Source organism: Parambassis ranga, chromosome 8, assembly GCF_900634625.1.
Source record: "Parambassis ranga chromosome 8, fParRan2.1, whole genome shotgun sequence".
Classification (NCBI taxonomy): Eukaryota; Metazoa; Chordata; class Actinopteri; family Ambassidae; genus Parambassis; species Parambassis ranga.
In genome coordinates, this window is record NC_041029.1 from 17,498,753 (window position 1) to 17,520,113 (window position 21,361).

General features: G+C 46.4%; 1 protein-coding gene across 9 annotated transcripts in view; it reads right to left on the reverse strand.

Moving 5' to 3' along the window:
• The window catches only part of nfixb (nuclear factor I/Xb), a 125,347-nt gene that overhangs the window by 22,796 nt on the left and 81,190 nt on the right, over positions 1–21,361 (reverse strand). For all 9 annotated transcript variants that reach the window (XM_028411113.1, XM_028411114.1, XM_028411116.1 and 6 more), the window contains 4 exons: positions 4,633–4,698; positions 3,037–3,111; positions 2,280–2,400; positions 1,483–1,613 (listed from right to left, as the gene is read on the reverse strand). In XM_028411113.1, coding sequence (XP_028266914.1) covers positions 1,483–1,613; positions 2,280–2,400; positions 3,037–3,111; positions 4,633–4,698 — 393 coding nt within the window. The remainder of the gene's footprint in view (positions 1–1,482; positions 1,614–2,279; positions 2,401–3,036; positions 3,112–4,632; positions 4,699–21,361) is intronic.

Below are 21,361 nucleotides of genomic sequence, written 5' to 3' on the forward strand. Positions count from 1 at the left end.
TCATAAAGTTAAACAAACACAATCAGCCACAGAGGGGATTATACAGACTACAGTGTATGTAGCTGTGGGGAGAGTCTGTGTTACGTCTACAGCCGACACTCACACACTCACACAAACAGTCCTGGGGAGAAGCTCAGTGGATGCTAGCAGCATAGAAGCTGAGCCCAACAAGTTCTCTGATGACAAACATGAGTCAGCGCAGGGTCTGATAAAAGGGCCAGTTCGGCCAAAATAAATAAAACAGACTTTCGCCTAGTTAGCATGCAGATAGCTTCAGTTTTATTCGCTGTAATATTGAGATATACACTCGTATAAAATAGAATGATATTTTGGGAAAAACTGGCAGAAACGTCTCTTTGGAGAGCCAACATCTCCTCCACGTTTATTATAGCATTAGCGGTAGAAATCACTAAAGTTGTGCAAATAAACCTCAAACTATCTGCAATATAAAACCTCCAGGAGCGACGGAGAGAATGTGTTCTCATGTGTTTAGAGACAGTCAGATGGAGGCGGCCATGAGGTTTGGGGACTGATTAGGTCACAGGTTTTAATAAGACTAGGAGGTCTGAATGGAAAATTATAGAGGGGATGATGGGGGGGGGGGGGGGGAAGGAGAGGAGCTGTGGCTTCTGGTCCAGTTCAAGTCAGAGAACAGGTTTACACAATGTTTATATTACAGCTGAGAGTCAGTACGGTGAGCAGAGCTAGCTTAGCTTAGCTTAGCATAGCAACACACACTGGATAAAGGGGAATTATGTAAAGCGAACTTTTTGAGTCGAAGGCTTGAATGTTTGTCTAAACTTGTGTGTGGTAAAAACATGGATATTTGAGATTAAGTTATAAATTAATTCATTTAAAAAAATCAGCCATTTAAAAAAAAAATTAAACAGATTTTTGCTGCATTTCCCCTGAAAATACATCCCACGTGTTTTTACGCACCACTGATTTAGCTTTGATGTAATTTTTTCTTTCCCACTTTTTATCATTGTTAAACAATAAAAAAATCTCAGAGATTATTCTTAATCTTAGAGTTTTCTTAGAGATTAAAAACCTCATCTCAGAATGTATTTATTTGTATTTTATTCAGCTGTGTTGCTCCCCTAAACTGGCAGCCCAGTTAATATCAGATTAGAACCTCTAGAGCTCATTAAATACATAAAGTGTCACCAACTGGTGGCATAAAACTTCTGTAAAATCCAGAAGTTCTTTTAGTGGCTACATCTGTAGTTTTCCACTGCCACTGTGTGAATGTGGTGTGAATGAATAATGCTTCTGTAAAGAGTCTTTGAGTGTCCTAGAAAAGCACTATGTAAGGTCGATGTATTATTATTATATATATATATACATACATATATATATATATATATATATATGTATGTATATATATAAACCTGGTGTTCCCTGTGTCTGAATGGACGTGGACCTCAGCCCAGCTCCTGGAGAAGCATGCAGAAAATGATGGGGACGCTGCGGCGGGACTACCTGCATCCACATCGTTAGGCCAACCACTGGACTGAGAGCTGCTGCCAGCCGCCGGGGAGCGGCCCGAGTAGAAGACATCATCCACCGGGCTCTCCATCTCACTGTCGTCAATGGACTTGCGCTTGTTGGAGCTGAGGGGGAAAGAAAGACGTTAGAGACGAGCTTAAGACTTTTTCTCTGATATTTCTATGTGAATTTGTGTTTGTGTGATTATAATCAATACACTCGTATTGTTTGGGGGACGAGCGTGGGTCAGATCTGAGAGATAAAACTGAAAAATATCAAGCTTCTGTTCAGTGTTTTGTTGGAATGTTATGTTATAGCCAGCAGGGGCATCGCAGGACGACTGGAGACAAACATGCTGCGTCCACAGCAGACCAGACCCAGAGAGACGCTGCAGATTCTTATAGACTCGCACATCTGCGATCAATAAAAAATAAAAAATGGGGGCCTGCGTATGTGTGCGACAGCGTGCATGTGTGATGCAGGGGTCTGTGTTACATTAGTATCCGGGGAGATATTCTGTAATGAGTGTAACTACCTCCGTGGGAGACTTGCATAAAGCTCCATTTCAGTCCTGCAGCGTGAGATGAGTGGGGGGGGGGGGGGTGAGGACGAGGTGACGGACAGATCGGTGGGAGAAATGAGACGGATTAGTGATGAAGGAGAGAAGGGAAAGAAAGAGCAGAGTCAAACAAAGCAGAGCAGGCCGAGCTTCAGGAAAACAGTTAAGAGGTTAGAAATGAAGCATATTAGTCCAGAATGCATCGTTCTGAACGGGGGTGTCCCGAGTATACCTGGTGGAGGGGGTGGAGGTGATGGAGCGCCGTCCCAGGGTCACCTGGTTGATGTTGTAGTAGCCGGGGCTGTCCAGGTCGGCCAAAGAGAAGTTGGGGCCCGTTGCTGTAGCAACCGGGGCTGAAGGAGACACATCACAGAGAGGAATCACAGAATATATATAAATATATAACAGAATATTAATAATTACACGCCGTGCAAGGGCTGACTGACAAGTCTGTGGCCCAGAAATCTACTCATGGGGGACCACTATCTGGAGGTCGAGTTCCAGAAGGGGTCGGTATCCACTATGGCCGCCGTACTGTGTCAGTGTGTCAGTGTAAGCCTGTAAGCATGACTTCATTACTAGTCTTGTTGTGGACAGCTGAGCGGTCGCCATGTTTTGGATGGGCGGCCATGACACTTTCATAGCTCTTAGAGAGGAAGTGAAAAAGCTTAAACTTTGGATGTAAGGTTCATGGTTCCCAGAGGACGACTCCTGATAACTGAAGGATCAATAGTAACATGTCACTGCTGCTCTTCCTACTTTAGCATAACCATAGTCTGACATGACGATGCAGGTGAGATCCCAGGGAACATCTGTGTTAGCATGTAGTTTAAATATGACTCCATGAGAGCAGTGCTCCTAGTGATGGCTTTAAACTTTATTACTCGGTGTATTAGCTGTGCTGCTATGAGCACTTCTGCTATGATACTACCACAGATAAGAAACTGGAGACAGTGATTGACAGTTAAAAAATTACAGCGGTGACTCACTCTGCGACACACGGACCAGCTCGGCCACGTTCCACACCCCTGAAGTCACAAAGCAGTCCTGGAAACTCAAGTGGCCTGCATGAAAGGAAGGGAGGAGAAGAAGATGATGAGTGTGAGAACAGGCTGCAGAGGAGAGTGATAAAACACACACACACACACACACACACAGGGAGCTGAGAAACACGTGTGGACAGGCTCGACACACTGATGGTGTCATCCAGTGGGGCCATGTGTTTTCTATAAGATACAACAGGCCCTTTGGTTTGGACATGTTCACTTTTTTTTGGACTGTTGACAGTTCAACATACACAACCAATCAGGTCCAACAAGCGACTGTAATCACCACACAGACAGGGATGGAGCGCTGGGTCATGTGATCTCACAGACATCAAACTTTACTTTAGCAGCTTTGACCATCAGTGGTTTTTACTAAAAATGGTCGGTTGTTTTCACTTTCTAACGAGCTCTCATGATTGTTTACAGCTAATTTCACACAGTAAAACTCTGAAAATCACCACAGCCAGAACCAAACCAGGACTCAGTCAGTCAGTGACCAGCTAGCACACTGCTAACTAAATGCTATCTCAACTGTTAAGTTGGCTAAATGACTGCTACACTTCCTGGTTTGATCCAAGCGAGGACTTTTAAGTTTAAGTGAGCGGAGGACGTAGCTAACTTTACAGCCAAATGTTTCTACAATAATATTGTTTAAATACTGAATGACGGTGTGAGATTGTGACAAACACAGACAGAATGAGCGTCCTACAGTGCTGTTATTAGCAGCTCTAACTTGCTGCTGTGGTTCTTGAGTCCTTTCATTAGCTCTCTGCTCTTATAAAAGATGTTTACAGAAACACAGCAAAGTGCAGTAAAAACCCTCACACCAAAGAACTGTGACAGCTTCAGCTTCAGCCAGGCTTACTGCCACTACAGAGCCGAACTTCAGGGGGACATGTGGTCTGGGATGTGATGCCAAATGTTGCTCTGTAGTCTGTTAGCTGTAGCATCTGTTAGCTAACCACACTACAGGTAGCTTAGCTATTTAAGTTCAGATTCCAAAAAGAAGCAGCACTCCTCAAACTGGCTGTTAGCTCGACCTTTAGCCTAGCACAAAAGTAGTTTGTGCTAGGCCTCTGTAACATCCGGGCCTACACACCGACGTCTGACGGAGGTTCTGCTGCAGGGCTGACTGAAGTTAAAACCCACACCCTTCCTTCAGACCTCCTTCTACTTCATCCCTCTCTCCAGCTGTCCATCACCCCCCACTCTCTCTCTCTCTCCCTCGTCCTCCGCCTCTCCTTCCTCCGCTCCATCCCTGCCCAGGGTTAACCACAGCGGGGACAGCGCATGAGGTCAGCGCTCGGCTCGGCAGCGGCCATGTGGTTCCCATCTTCCAATAACGTCAGTGTGATTTATGAGTGGCCCGCCACAATCCCAGCACAGCCCCCACGCTACAGTACCATCAACTCTCCTTACCATAATAAACTCAGGCCCAGCTCTGCTGGGACACACAGAGAGGCCTGTATGTACTGCAGGGGTGTGTGTGTGTGTGTGTGTGTGTGTACATGGCGACATTTGTATGCATGCTTAGCTTACCATTGGGTGGGGGCTTGACGTCTGTGTCTCCTTGCTGGTTTGAGTTGTCTGATTGTCCTGATTGTTCTGGAAGAGAGGAGGGAGGAGGAGACGGTTAGTCAGGTGGACAGATGTCTGGACACCACCCAAGGTGAAGGGGCAGGTTAGCAGCTCGATGGGAAGCGGCGCCTTCTTTCATTCTTTCCACACAGAAGAAGAAGAAGACAGACAGACGTGGGCTTGGCTCACGTCGCTCCATCTTTGATTAGAGATTAAAGGCGCATATTTCCACTGAGGGTGAATCTGAGTTGAAAGTCGTAAAAACGGAAAAACAAAAAAACTTATCACGATATCAGAACTTCTGTCAGAGGTGAAAAAAGGTTTACACACACTTTTCTCTTGTGCACTTGGATAAGACTCACACACACTCAGACACACCATCTAAGACTAGTGTAAGAAGAAATCAGTTATTACTAAGTTAAGGGGCTCTGTAGAGCACAGTGATTGAATCACACGGTGCATTCAAGTACCTCTGGAAAGTTCAACGTCTGACATTTCTGCCCGTGTCCTTCTATGATAGATGGTGACAAACTCTGCTTTTCATATTTGAGGGTTTGAGGGTTAACGAACCCTTTGTTGTGCAGACTGTAGTGTCTCTGGCACCTACACACTGTGTTTTACTGAAGGCCGCTGGGTAAAGCCTTAAAGAACCCTCAGCTTTGTGCATTTTTTGGTGTCGCAGACACCGTTTGGATTGCATCTCCTGCATGTGTTTACCTTCGGTTCTATAGGAGCAGGCAGCAGGCAGCGAGCTGCCTCCTTCAGCCAGTTTTGTTTGGCCCGCCGGCTGCCATTCTTCTTCAGACGTGTAATGCGGCCTTGTGGGGTTTTATAGCTGTATCATATATACCATTCAGCCCAATTACCCTGCTGTGCTTTAAAGCTTTAAAGGCATCTTGGGCCAAGTCTCTCTAGCCAGAACGTCCCCCCCTCCCCTTACAGCCGGTACGAGAGGGCCCCTCAATCTCAACATCTTCTAAGACCAAATCAGCATCCTAATCTTGGGTGGCAGTGGTGCGCTGCGTGCCAGCCAACGGCTCCACTATTCACCCAGTTTGACCGTTGCCAAATCAAGAAAACAAAAAGACATAAAATCACCTCATCTCCCTGGAAGAGGAGGGAAACACTGACTTTCTTTTTGACAATATTTTTATCGTCACACTCGTCCCTCATTCTGCAGGAGTCCATCTCCAGGTCTGTCTCCTCAGTCCCTCTCACACCGTCTCTGATTCCCTTTCTCTCCCGCGCTGTCGCTCTGTGGAATCCTGGCAGCCATCTTAGCGCTTGGCAGCCATCTTAGCTTTGGCGGTACCCATGCATTCCTGCTAGCTGACGGCACACCCACACACACACACACACACACACACACACAGACACACAAACAGACACACATGCTTGCAAAGCACACTCTCTCTCTCTCTTTCTCTCTCACACACACACACAGCCCCAATGGTCTTAAAGATAAAACAGACCTACAGAGGATTGAGGATAGTGAGGATAAAACCACCGAGATGCTCGTCTGCAGTCCTGTGTGAGCCGTGTGTCGACTTTAATGAAGATGACAACGTCAGACACACTGGTAAAAGTGCGTGGAAGTGTGGAAACGCCGATATAAAGGCATCGTTCAAGACAAACAAGGCGACGCAGTGAGATGAACCAGGAATAAATGAAGCCCGGGGCCTTTCTTATCGCGACGGGCCCGAGTGTAGCAGGAAGCGTTAAAAAACCCTTTAAAACCTGCACACCTCTGAAAAAAGAAAAGATCTCTCTTACACTATGTGACAGCTTCCAAGCCAAAATTCTGGTGCCTAGTTGTCATGACAACAGGGATGGCACACCACAGTTAAAATCCCTAATGATGAGTGGTTGTTGAAGCCTGTGTGTGCATATGTGTCGCTGTTTGGCCTGGCAATTAGTTCGAATGAAGATAATAATATAGCTCACTGGCATGGGCTCAATGTGTTGTTTTGTTTAAGTATCTCTTGGCACAGAACGGGCCGGCGGCCGCTGTGCCACGCTATCACAAGGCTGAGGTTTTTTTTTTCATTACATCAGTCATACTGTGTTTAAAATGTGTTAAAAAAACAACAAAAACATTTTTCAAAAGTTTCTGTTGGCATTGTGTAAGAAGACCCTAACGGAAATGGTTAAATGCTGTAAATACTTGTTAGACTGCACCTCTGTGTATCGTCTAAACACCAAGGCAGAGTCTTTTCCAAGAATTTAAAACAAGGCAGGATTTAAGGATTGTTTTTTGAAGATGTTTTGCCACTCACACTCACACAAAAAATGTCTTCAAAGAACAATCCTTGAGTCCAGTTGCCTCGATTTGAACTCTTGGAAATGACTATGACCTGGATGGATGAGAGATCCACAGATATACTGGGGCAGAGTCTTTCCTGGCCTCGATGGGTCCAGTGTAAGGACCCATCTGTTGACTTTGAGAAGCACAAACTGGTTCTGAGCCCGGTTCCAGTTCTTGCAGAAAAACCCCCAAAGCTTGGGAGGTATCAGTAACAGGCGCCTGGTAAACAAGGTGGTGCAGCAGCCCGGGCCCGACCTGCGGCCCTCTGCCGTATGTCTCTACCGTCAACACAAAAAATATCCTCATAAAATGTCCATTAATCACTTGTTTTGAGCAAATGTCTTTCTTCGTCCCTCTTTATTATTATTTTTTTCTTCTTCCTGGGACATCTTGGAAAGGTCCAGAGTCTCCAGAACCAAAAGAACGAGGCCTGAGGACTATGTAGCGCTAAGGCTAAAGTGCCAAAAACTGCAGTTCCTCAAATGGCCACTTGAGGTTGCCTACAAAAAAAACAAAAGTCAATCCCCCATCGAAGTTCGTTGCCGATGGGAGAACTTTTCCTTGTTTTATTCAAGCTGCAATCTGTCCCTGAAAAACGGAGCCAGGGAGGCAGAAGCACCAAAACCCGCTGATCCAGCCTCAGACGCTCACATTAACCCGTCCAGCTTCACGACACGTTTACAAACAAGCCTTCCCCCGATGACAGATACAATAGTAATGTTCCTATGACTCACCTGGTTAAATTAAGGGTTAAAGTTACACATTATTAACGTGAGTGACAGGTGGGTGCCGTTCAGACTGTTCCCGCTCAGGCGACTCCTCCCACTCTGGAGTGAGGTGGTGTCAGGCGCTGCCAAGGCCGAACTTCAAAACCCATAAAAGGAAAATAAAAATGTATTTTCTGTGTCTGCTGTCCTTGGTGTTCAGTCTTCACATGCATGAAAGATTTCAGTATGAGCATGTGTGTGTGTGTGTGTGTGTGTGTGTGTGTAATCCTTGGCACGGTTACAAGCTTTCATGACAATATCCTGTACATTGTGTGTTCACCCAAAGAACAAGGATTCTCCTGTCTAATGGAAAACAATGGAGACACTATGTATTATATTATATTTGCTCTATAGACCACCTACAGGGAGAAATCACTGCCAGCGGGCTTTCCAACCACAGCAGCACCCCTTTATTAACGGGCTGGTTCAAATGCTTACACGTGCACACACTTAACAGACACACACATGCCCCCAAAGCACAAACATGCTCTCTCACACACACACAGACACACACACACAGACAACGTTCAAACACAGATGAATCACGCTTATCTCCTGCGCACAGTCGCCCCAAGGCCCCCTGCACATGCCCCGCCAGAGATAATACAGCCACACACACACACACAGGAAATCAAATACATCATGCTATCACCCTAATCACACACACACACAGAGTTCATTTTGTTGCCTGGTCAATACACTGTACAGTCCCTGCTGATATACTCCAGGAGTGTGTACACAGAAGTTAACACTGACTATACATTTATCACACTGCAGATGCAGACAGAGGCTAACAACTGACACACACACACACACACACACACACACACACACACACACACACACACACACACACACACACACACACACACACACACACACACACACACACACACACACACACACACACACACACACACACACACACAATCCCTCCATTCATCCAATGTGCACAAAAAACTATTACACAAGCAGAAATCATTAAGAGACACTTGAATGTAAAATCACATACACATGCTCACTGGCAGCCGCCGCCGCTGCTAATGGACTCATTTACTGCACGCATATTCATATACGAGTGCACACTGCACACTTTCTGCTAATTTACCGAACAGCTTAGAGTGTTTGTTTGTGCATCACAAGCACACATGAGCAAACAGGCCCGCTGTAATCTAATGTGAACTAAGTGAAAGGGATTTTTAATGCAGACTGATGACGGTCTATAAACATCAGCAGAGCTGCAGATAAAACGGAGCGGCGGCTTCCGACGGCGACTCACTGAAGAGATGCATTTCTAAAAAAAAAAATCCACATTCATATTATAATTCTGCCTGTAGATGGGAATCAGGTGCAGATGTCAACAAGGTGGATGAAAAAAAACACAGACAACAGCTGTGTAGTTTAAGTTCTGAGCCATTGTGTTGGTGATAACAGCAAGGTGCAATTAACTTAGCAACAATAACTCAGCCCAGCTGGCATGTCAGCTGATCTCTACATGCTGAAACACAGAGAGAACAGGAAAACACAGGTACCTGCAGGACATGGAATCAACAGGTGCAGGAAGACGACGCAGGCACAAGGTGGCGCCACCTTTTACAGCTAGCTGCCTCTTTGAGGTGAAGCATTCATCATGTGACTGTACAAAGCAGGTTTGTTTTGTTTGTGTTGCCGTCTGGCATCTGGCCTGTTGTTGTTTTTTAGGCACAGAAGCATCTATTTCTGTAGCATCTACTTAGTTCTCCTCTGAAAACAGAGCAGAAAGACGTCCCAACAGCTTCCACATGTACAAAAGGTGAAGGCAGCTTCCTGCAGTGGAAAAACACCTTGTTGTTTCCACAAGGGACTAAAGTTTCCAGAAGGAATTGGTCCAACTGGGCTTGACGAGTACCATGTTTTTAATATAAACAGTCTGTGGACTTGGAAAGATGTGCAAAAAAAAATGGGGGGGGGGGGGGGGGGGGGGGACACTAAAGGACTTTGCACATAACATCTGAAAATGGCACCTATATAAAAATAAATACAACCTAATGTTGTGTGGATCATGTCTCCGTGCAGACCCCTTCAGAGAGCTGCCGTAGCCTACGTGATTGAAGCAAAATGTGACCAAAGTTTCCAGGATGACGGAATCGATCCTCCAGTTCTGAGCCGAACGTTGCAGCGAGCTTCGATGAAAGCTACAGTTTATAAAAACTGCCGTACTGCTCCTTTAAATAGAGTAACCTTTAGACTTGCTAAGCAGGCAGCTATCAAATGTAACCATGACACCGAAAACATACAAGCCACCGCTCAGACCTGACTGTCACTGTAGCCTCGGCCTACACCCCCCCGTGTCTGACTCCCTCCGTCTCCACCCTCTGTGCGCCGTGTCATTTAAGGACAGCTCCCCAGACATGGTTCAGTTCACAGTCAAATGATAGGGGCCTCTTCCTCCGACTACCCGAGAGCGCCGTGGACAAATCCAGCACTGTTCTCTGCAGCCTTGATCCCTGTCTCAGCCTCATGCTGTAACCCCTCTGCTACTCCTCAGCCTCCCTCTCTCTCTCGTCTATATGATTCGAGTCGTTCAGGCCTGTTTGTCCAAACCCGGGTCCTCCCGGTGGAGTGTGTGGGTACCAGCGACGGTTCTCTGGTCTCAGACAATACTAACTATAACGTGCAGTGAAGAAAAATGGCTGTAAAACAGGAACCATAACTCCAACTGCACTGAAAAAACAAACATATACAAGAGTGAGTTTAAGTGTGTATGGCAGCGTCACCCCCCCCCCCACCACCATCCTCCCGCCTCTGGATAAAGAAACCGAACAGCCTCCCCAATTGGGTTTCGCTTAAGAGGTTTATCGGTATGTTGCTAAACATTCTGACCTTTTTTTTAATCTTTAATGCGCTTAAAATGTTCCAAACCCTCCTAATCCCTACGGCGATCCCACACAGATGTTCACTCGGCTCTTTTATTGGACTTCATTTCAACCTCTTTTTTTTTCCTTCGTCTTCTCCTCCTCCTCCTCCTCCACCACCTCCTTCATCCTCTCCACGTCTTGCTTCTCCCTCCTCCTCCTCCTATGTTTTTGAAAAACAACTCATCGCCTTCCGATCACCCCCCCCCACCCCGGCCCCCCTTCTGTTTCAATCTTCTGCAAGCAAAGCTCATTCTGAGCCTGCGGTCTTTAAGCCCGGGCTTCTTATTGGACGCTGCTGAACTGGAGGAGTAGTGATGGGTTGGTTAGTGTACATCTGCCCCACCCGTGACCCCAGCTGCACTGTGGGCAGCTTTACGTTCAGAAAAAAAGGACTTTCTCCTAAAAAAGCTGCTGGAAATTTCATGGGAATTAGTTTCATTAGATAATGCTCGGTTAAGTGTAACAAGATAATAACAGGGGGGACTACAAGAACATTGTGGTTATTCCTGCTGAGCTATTAGGACATCCGGAGCAGCTCCTCTACACACTGAGTCATCCACTTAAACTGAACCTCACAACTGTCACAATTAGAGGGAGACACTCGAGTCTGGTTAAGATCATCTACTGCTGTTTAGTTTTACTTATACAGAAAGCCTAAGACAGGGCAAGCATAACTTCCTGCCTCAGGCTTTCCATGTATGCATACGGAAGGAAAGCCTAAGGTAGGCAGAAGTGCATACATTTGTCTGGCAGGGACAGCAGCAGCAAAGACCTGACTGTGAAACAGAGCCTGTTGTAATGACTACAGATACTGGAGGAAGTGCTGTGGTGGGCTGCAAAGTGTCTTTACAGACGAAGTGATGAGTGATCAGGTGAAAATAGTGTAAATAAGGCGACCTGTAAGACTGATTCACTGAGATGTGAGCTGGATTTAGGACTGGACGCTCTCACCTGAGACACTGGGGTCGACTATATAAGGCCATTTTTTTACTGGGTGGGTGGGACGTCAGCATCACTACAGCTACAAGTAACAGCAGAAGTTTGTGGAAGATGCTAGAAGGTGTGCTATTTAAAGTGTTTTAACTAAGTTTTATAGTTTTAATCTTTTCATTTCACCAAAAACACCCTGGCCACAGGATCACAGGTTTTTGCATTGCTCCATGCGTCCACATGGTGAAATATCTACATGGTGCAGAGTCAAAAACTGCTGTAAAAAGGCAAATGTTTATAATATTTAACACCTGGGGGCACTGGGATGTGCATCGGTTTATCTTTTTTTAGATTTATGTCTTTATAACTGTTTATTATACTGCGCGAAGACGTGTGTGTGCTCTGTTTCCATTGATGTTCTATTCTTTTATTTCCATGTGAGTACCCAGAAATCAGCTAACCTGAGGCAAAACCCAGGGCACAAAAGAGTGCAACAATTATTAACACGTGACCCTAACCCACTAAAAACAAGGAGTGTTCTAATTGTGTTGTGATATGAGTTTCGGGTACATATCTGCCCACATTCCTCCTAAACTACCCTGTGTTCTGTGACTGGAATCATGGCTCATTTACCCTCAGTGGAGCGGCTCGTTTTCTGCTTACAAATCAAGTCTAAGCCCTCAGAAATTGAAGAAATAACACCAGGGGTTTTCTGTTTTAGGATGGATTTTCCTTTTCCGCTATTTTTGGCACCTTCCTGGGAAGTTTATTTGGCTTCTATATCCACACCCTACCTATTAAACCAGCAGCTTCAGATTCTGGCAGTTCTTCCAGCACTGTGCCGGTTACAGGCTGGTGGCAAATTCTCATCTTTTCGATACGTCGGAGCATCTCTCTAGCGTCTTCATAAATCATAAATCGTTGTGCCCACATTCAGTGTAAAAGTGACAATAGTGCGTCTCTGTGTAGTTGCAGTGAATGTCTGGCATGTAACTGCATGTGACAGCACAGCATGGGGCGATGTGATTAATTGTGAAATGTGTTTCTATGCCGGTAGTGCTGAAGTGTGAATGTGTGGGCGTGAGGCTATAAATACATCACTCTGTGGCTATGGATGTGCGATTGTGTCTTATATATATATATATATATGTTTATGATAGTGTATATGTGCAAAAATTTCTGGAGAGCACATGTTGAGGCGCAGTTGGAGATAAGCGTGTAAACATCTGTGACTGACAGGCTGAGCGGCGGAGTGTAGGAGGGAGACGCCGCTCTTTTATTAAAAAACACGTAAGCGTGCGTGTGCAGCATGCACACAAAAAAAAAAGCTGTGGGAGTGTGCACGCTGCCTGAGATCCTGTCTATATGTGGGAAAGTTCAATAAATCGAGATAATTCTGCATTAGATGCACATCTGTGTGTGTGTGTGTGTGGCGTTTGCGTGGCCGCCTGGCCCGGACCCTGTGCCAGCAAGGAGCAGGTGTGGGGAGGCAGCCCTGCATTGCCCGTTGCCCATCTGCGTGGCCGTCTGTGTGCTGCCTGCGCCCTCTCTGTGCCAACGCCACACAGAGCCAGGGAGCCAGGGGGTGAGAGGGGGGTGAGAGGGCCTAAAGGGAATCAACCATGGGAGAGAGAAGAGGGCAGGGGGTAGAAGGATGGAGGGGGCTGGCTGTCTGCCCATGCACCCCCCCACCACCACCACCACCACCACCCCTCCCCTCCACCCTCCATCCTCCCTCTGCCCTGTTTCTTTTATCTTTTATCTGCGCCTATGCTGATGAGCTGTGATGCACAGGGAGCGAGGGAGGAAGAGGGAAGAGAGAGAGATCCTGCTTATTCTCATGGTCGATGCAAAAATCCTCCACTGATTCAAGTAGTATGAATATTATTATATATTCCTATATATTCTCTGAATGGTTCGTTCGGTGGTCTTTCAATGCATCATGTGTGATTTTAGAAATTTTGAATTTTGCCACTGTTTTTTTTTTTGTACCTAAATCAAGCATCAGTTTGTCTGGGTTTCACTCAGACAGAGCTCTCACACCTCAGTGAGGAAAAGCAGCCTTTGGTACACTTACAGATTTAGTCCGCCTTGTATTCGGTGCCTCACTCTTTAGCCAAAAACAGACAATAATATGTTTTCAGATTTTCTTCCCTGAACCTTTAAAATCATGATCATTGTGTAGAGGAAATCTGACACGGTCACACCACTAATCTAAGACAAAACTCTTTATATTTCATCAAAAGCAGATCATCCTACATCTCAGTTTAAGAAATTATTGTTGAAAAACATCAGCAAATGAAATTATTTACACTAATAAGTAGTTGTAGTTCTATGGCTGCAGCTTTAACTGCACACAGACACGTTTAAAGTCTCTCTAGAGGCGCAGGACTTTGTATTATAATAAAAAACGCACCCGGAGCGACTAAAAAAAAAGAATTTGAATCTCTCCGCCGTCCTATCTGAACAGAAAATGCATATGGAGATGTGTCGTTTCTCCATTTGGCCAGCAGATGTCACTTGTTGGCAGTGGGGATAGGAGGAGGGGGGTGTGGGGTGGTCAGCATAGCGCAGTAACACATGCTAAAGAAATCTGCCTCTCACAGGGGGAAGAGAAAGCAGTGGGAAAGATTTCAGCAGGGCTGCCGTGGCTTTAGCGTGAGACGGGAGGGGAAAGCTCTCTGGCATATCAGGCTTTACTCAAGATTCCTACCAACAAATGAAATATCTGTGGCTGCAAAGAATGCACTGAACATTTCAACACAGGCCTGTTCTAGCAGAACATTTTTACTTTTTAAAGAACTTCTCTGCGCCCTGATCACATCACTCCAGGACCATCCTCCACAGAACTGCTGCTGGACGCACTGTGAAAAGCTGCTGCTCTGCAGAGGGTTGTTTAAACTGTGCTGATGATGTGTGTATATTAAGTTTCCTGCAAACACGTCTCAGGGCCTGAGTATAAAATGTACAGCAGTGCACACACAGCAATGAAAGACATGAGCCACCCTGCTGCACTTCACCCGAACATGTTGTGATATATACGTGCATGGTGTGTGTGTGTGTGTGTGTGTGTGTGTGTGCGGGCCTGGGCACAAGTGGGGGATCATGTGATGCCAGTCTGTGCCAGAGAAAGGGTGGAGGGGGTCGGGTGAGGGCAGTGAAGAAGAAGAATGAGGAGGAGGAGGAGGAGGAGGAGGAGGGGGATACAAGGGAAGAAGAGAGGCAGAGGAGAGACAAGAAAAAGAGAAGGGGTGAAGAGAGGGAAAGACTGAGAAAGAGGGGTGAAGAGCGATGGAGGGTGGGCGGGGCTTCGGGTGGGGGGATTGTGAGAGCTGTGGGAACGCTGCGCCTCGCCAAGAAAGACGTGAGCAGAGAGAATAAAAGAAGGAATGAGAAAGAAAGAGAGAGAGACTTGTTGGCAGGAGAGGAGAGGAGGGTCCACTGGCAGGAGTGGGGGTGGAGGATGGGTGGAGGAGTACAGTGGGCACCAGCCAGGGAGCAGACACCATCAAACCCGGCACGGTGGGGGGAAGATGAGGAAAAAGCAAACACACACACACACACACACACACACCACAGCCCCACGAGGCAGTGCCATCACTTGACCAGAAGTATCCCACATATCCACGGCTGCACGGTGCTGTGGGTCACGGTGACCTGTCACTCAGACCCCGCCGCTCTGTGTTGCGTGACCTTGTGAACTTCTGGTTTGGCGATGTGTCACCATTCCCCACTGTGTCAGTAACCCCAGGGACTAATTCAAGCAGCAATGTGTCCACAGAGTGAACACTTAAAGGGGCAGTTCACCCCGTCAGAGTGTCCCTGCAGAGGTTTGGACAGCTCTCTGATTTCTGTTTCTACAAGCCTGTCAGACACAGGGGACACACAGGCTGGAAGTGAGTCTGGATCAGGGCTATAGAGCCTCAGGGCTGCAGACGACTCTGCCTCTGCTATGATGGAACTGTTATGGGGTAAGGAAAACCATGTAGGACCTATTTACTACATGAAGCATCAAGTGGATCAGTGTGCAGGAGGCGGCGTGCATCCAGCCATGACAGCACACACACACAGCACCTGGATGTATGCTGCCTTCTATGCTGTGAGGCAGTTATCACCCAGTTGCAGCTGAATCTAATAATATGGCAAACATGTTTTTATGATGGTCATGAGATCAGTCTCAGTCACTCAGACAATGACTTTTCAGCATCAAAACCAAGTTTGGCTCATTCCTCAGTTGGTTTTCGAGCTAAACTTCACAAAATAAATCACTGATAGCATTTATATCAGTGGGATAAACAAGGCACAACAGCTACGACCACTGAAGTCCATTCAAATTCAAAAACCGGAAACAAAAAAGTCTTCACAGGGAGGTGTTATGGGTAATCGTAAGCTAGTTAATACAGCATTATGCACGTTTGGAATAATATTTCAAATAAGCTGCCACGTTAACATCTTTTACTTGTCAGTAATTCGGTGAAGAGGCTGTAAAACGATACAGTTCATCTCACACTGTCAACAAAATATGATTCAGATTACAAGACAACATTGTTTGCATCACACTCTTTATTTACACCGACACATCTTTCGGTCTGATCCGGGCCCAGGCCAGAAAATACTAAAGATTTATTTTGGGTTTGTGAACTATGCAAATAAATGCTCCCAAATCTATCCGGGGCTTGGAGAACGTGTTTTATGAGGGCTGTAAAACTGCACACAAACACATAAAGCGGGCCTGTAAAAATAATGTGTGCTCTGCATAAATGCTCATTTGGCCTAATGAATTAGGGGAGCGATGAATGGCCGTGTAAAACTCCACATCCTCCCAGGGTGATGCCAGTGAAGCCTCAGTGTATGATGTGCATGATGTATGAGCGGAGGAAGCCGAGCGTGTGTGATTTTTATTCTGCGTAAGTGTTGACATTTGTGTTGTGGGGACACATAAAGCATCAGAACAGGAGGGGGGGATTTGTCTCCCCCCCTAGGCTGGTAAGATTAACTACACTTGGTGACATCTGATGGACAAAATAAGAAGTGGAAAGCCTAAGGCACGGAGTCCCTCGGTGCCTTAGGCTTTCCATATCGGCTTGAGGAAAAGCAGAAGAGAAGTGACTCAGAGCAAACATGGAGGTCACCTTAAATTTTAAAAGTTAATCATTAAGCACACTTAACCTCCCAGGAGGACGCTGTTCTGTCCTGGAGGAGTTTAGTTTGCTCTACTAATTGGATCACTGCCTATTACACTGTTAATTACACCGTTAATGTTCAAAACGCTGATTAAAAATGACACAGACTGAGTCTGACACAACTCAGTTCTTCAGCCCACAGAATGCTATGATTGAGCAATGAGCTGCTTGATAATAATCATATTTATAACCATTGTTATATATGAATAACACACTTTCCTCGGCGGGCTGCGTCACTATGTAACATCCTCCTGAACACAATGTTTGGTTTTTGCAAAGTTTCGCTTCCATCTGGAGCTTCACAAACTTTTCTAGATGCCTTCAAGACTTTTACTCCAAAGCAGCGTGTCCATTGATTAGAATAAGGACGCTCTGTAAACTGCTGAAAAGATAAAACCTTGAAAAACACAACATACCGGTAATTCAAATTATTTCCGTATGTTAACTCCCTCATGTGGCTGAAAGGTGTTTGGGCACTTCCCAACACAGTCTATTGGGAGCGGATGCTCTGGAGCTCCACCTTATTTGTTGCTGTAACCTCATCTGTCTCCATGGCAACGGTTGCCCCCTCCTCAGCTTCACCACTTTTTGTGTCTACATGGGCACCTCCGGAGTACACCAAACTACACGCGTCCACTTGGATGTATCTTTCCTTAAAAAAATGTATAATAAATGCAGCTGTGTAGTTTCACCTGCATCACTAAGTCATTATGTACCGGGCTCGACACAACACAGCTTTCTGGACGTGACTCAGGCTGCTCATCTTTAACCATTTAGATCAGTGTCAAGTCAGGACACGGGAGTCAAGAGCTCAGACGAACCAGATGAGCAGCACCGGCTAACACAGTCCTGCATACATCCTGCCGGAGCGCTGGGTGTTTTTCCAAGTAAGAAGGAAAGTGTCCAAAAGTCAGTGTTTCTAAGGAAGCGCCAGCCAGATCTGCATACCTACAGTATGAACGGAAGATTTATTCTTTCAGCTGACGGCGAGCAGGAAGAAGAGACGGACAGACAGAGAGGAGCAGATGAAGCCTGAGAAAAAACAATCAGCCAAATGAGGGCACAGATAGAAAGGCGACCTTTGACCACCAGCTGTCTGGGAGTCACTGCCCAGCCGCATTTGTCAGTCTGCGTCCCCGGATGAACCCGGCCCAAGGGTCAGTGGCTCCCAGCACGGCCGTGTGTTTGTGTTCCATGTGCGCGCACACACACACACAGTGTTTGTGTGCATGGCCGTCTGTGTCGAAGCTGGCTTTATCACTCAGGCAGATAAGGTGAGTAAACAACTGGTCTCGGACATGCTGGCTGATAAACGGCAGCACCCTCTGCCTGCCTCCAGGGCCCAGATTCAGGCGAGCCGCTGGCTCCAGCAGGCCTCAAGAAAAGAAATTCGACATACATCCACGTATCGTTAAAATCATATCGACAGTGAGTCAAAAGGCCTGACCATACATGTTGCACACAGAGGATTAGCCTAGTTCGGACAGCTTACAGGCTCCACTCAGGCTCTCCCTCAGTCAAGCTGATAATTGGAGATTTATTCCTGACCATCTATCAATCCATCTATTACCTTATTAACCCAGATAAAACGCTTTAAAACCCTCCTTCCTCCTACTCAACAGAACTGAGATTAAAAGGCTGCAAATCCACTTTGCGCTTTGGAAAAACATATTTATCAATAAGACCTCAGCCTTATTATCTCAGAGTCAGTTTTAAAGCTGACCCGAAAACCTGACATGCAGAGAAAAACACAAAATAAAACATTTCATGCTTGAGAAACAAAAAGAAGAGAGAAAAAGGATGCGGAGAGAAACAAAATCCTCTTCTGCAAATGAGCTCAGGCTTAACTAACTCTTTGTAATCTTCAATATTTCAATAAAAACCTCTAACCGTGACATCGAGGTGATTATACCCTGTGTTCTGGTAATCACGGATGAGAAGTTAACCCCCCTGCCCCCTCTTTCCTTCATCAGTGTGTGAGTGTAAAAGGGCTGAAATGTCAGTGCGATGGCCGCCCTGTTGCCTATGGCTGCGTGGTATTAAATGGAGAGGATGTTCACGTCGAGGGGGCAGACCAGAGGAGCCTGCATCTGTTTGGCAGTCGCTCAGAAATGTCTAGCGTTTCACACTACGCCTCTGGGATCGCTGGCTCCAGCTCAGCCAGAAGTTTATGAAAAACAGAGAGAACGAGGCAACCAGGAAAGAGGAGGGAGAGAGAGAGAGAGGAGGAGGAGGAGGGAGCGTGGACGAGAAGAGAAGAATGAGCTGGATGACATGAGAAGACAGAAAGAGAGATAGCAGCGAGGAGGAGGTTGGACAGCTGAAATGAGAAAGGGAACCGGTTTAGATGATGAGGTGATGTTTTCCATCCTGCCTGTAGTGCTCGTGTGTGTGTGTAAGGGGTTCTCCTGAGGCCCCCGAGGAGCCCGAGGGGCCCCCGGCTGGGGATGTGTGAGTGGATTCAGGTGAGGAACAGGTGCGACCACACGTCAAAGCACAGAGCGGTAATTACACGTTGCAGGCGGAGGATAACGGCGTGTGTATGTCCACGTATCCGTACAGTAAAGCATGTGTGTGCAATGCTGCGTGACTCTCGGTGTATGTTTTATGTAGCGTTAGCGCCTGTGTATTCCTTGGATTAACATGTGACAGCCGGCCCTGCCTTCAGTCAGGCCCAGTCCTCCACAACAAACCAGCTCCCCAGAGCCTAATCTTTGGTTTGGTCTCCATCTCAGCTGTCACCACGGCTGCACTGTCTGCCTCCTGTCAGCCTCACTGACAAAATACATGTCGATTCATAGCCATAACATAGGGTGCGCGCGCACACACACACACACACACACATATACATCTAGGCATTCGGAGCAGATGAACATACTTAGGGGATTTTATTATGCATTCAAAGGCTGGTTGTTATGATAAAGTAAGAGGGGTTTAAAGACGGCAATAAAGTTCGTTGAACTACTTTGAGTTATTTATGATTGTGCAGAGCGAGCACACTGACCACGGACATTAGTACAGTGTGTGTGTGTGTGTGTGTGTGTGTGTGTTATTAGCTGCAGCAGGACTAGAACTAATGAAATGTGTTCGTAAAGGCCGACAGTAACAGCTAGAAAAGTAACTGCCATCCAATAACTTGGCCGGTGTTTGGGGGCTTCTGATGTAGCTAGCAGCATAGCTAGCAGTTAAACAGGTTATAAAAGGCACCATTAAAGGAGCTGCACCCAGAGACAAGATGTCTACCAACCACACAGCTTAGAATCCCTGCAGCAGCTCGGCTGAAGCCCTGCTCTGCAGATTCTGGATTATTACAGACAAATTAACTCAATCAATATCCCGAGCTCTTCCACAGCAGGAACTAGGAACCTTTAGAAGAAGACATGGACCAATACTCCACAGATCAAGTGTGTAGAGATACTACTTTATCGCACAACCTCGAAAGTACAGTAGATTCTACAATGCCCTAAAAACACAGGACTATAAGGGCCTATTTTCACTGCAGGTACAAGTCTGCCCATAGTTCCTGCAATGGAAAAGACCTGCATAAGAGCCCAAGAGTGTAAAAAACTCATTTCTAGATAATCAAACTGCCTCCCAACCTTTTTTAAATTGATAATCCAAACTAAAAGTATCCTGCACCACTCAGCCTCCATACAGAGATCTTCAGATCTTGCTCTCGGGGTGTTTTTAACCCAATAAAACAATCAAAAGGACAAATTTTCTAGAAGTACAGGGAGCCAGGATTCTTCCACTTATGTCTGGACCCTCCTCAGTGAGGCTGAGCTCTAACTCAGGCCTGCAGCAGGGAGGTGGCAGTGTGTTTATTTTACTGTGGGCTGTATCTGGCCATCATTATCTCACACTGCAGAAGGAGCGCTGTAAACAGATGCTTGCGGCCCACTCGGCTGCAATAGTGCGTCTGGCTGAGGCAGAAGCAGGAGTTGGGAAAGAGGATCTGAGGATGCTGAGGTCAGAGACACGAGAACGGGAACAGACTGTGGCAAAATTTAGCTTTGCTGAGGCTTGAGTCAAGATGTTGAATTTGCAGGATGAGTTCTGAGGTTGTTAGGAGCTGGTGCCGCGGGACCGGAGCAGCTTTGGCCTCACTGCGGCCTGCAATATTATCACGCCAAAAGAAAGGTTGGCTTTGTAGTGGTCATAACACAGGAGGAAGGCATATCGGTTCAAGATGCTCTTGCCGGAAAGCTCAACAAACACTGGCAGTGAAGTTTTCACAGAGCCGCGTGGCCTAAACAAACTGCTGTGGAAAGAACAGAGCTGTGGGGGGGAGGGGGGAGGAGGAGGAAGGGGAGCAGAGGGGGGAGAAAAATGAAATGGCGTCTCTGTTAGTTACAGTTAAGAGAGCGAAGTGGGATCTGCTCCTTTTTTTTTTTTAAACTTTAATCAAAAGCAGAGACGCTCGGCGGTGGAAAAAGCATGACGAAAAGCAAAGTTTACATGAGCTACAGGCAGAGAAGGGGGAGGCACGGAGGGGGAGACGGAGAGAGACAAACAAACAGACAACTACTGACGAACAGCTGCGCACAGCACTTAACCGACAGAGAGAGGGCGAGCGAGAGAGAGAAGGAATGAGAAAAGAGAGAGAGA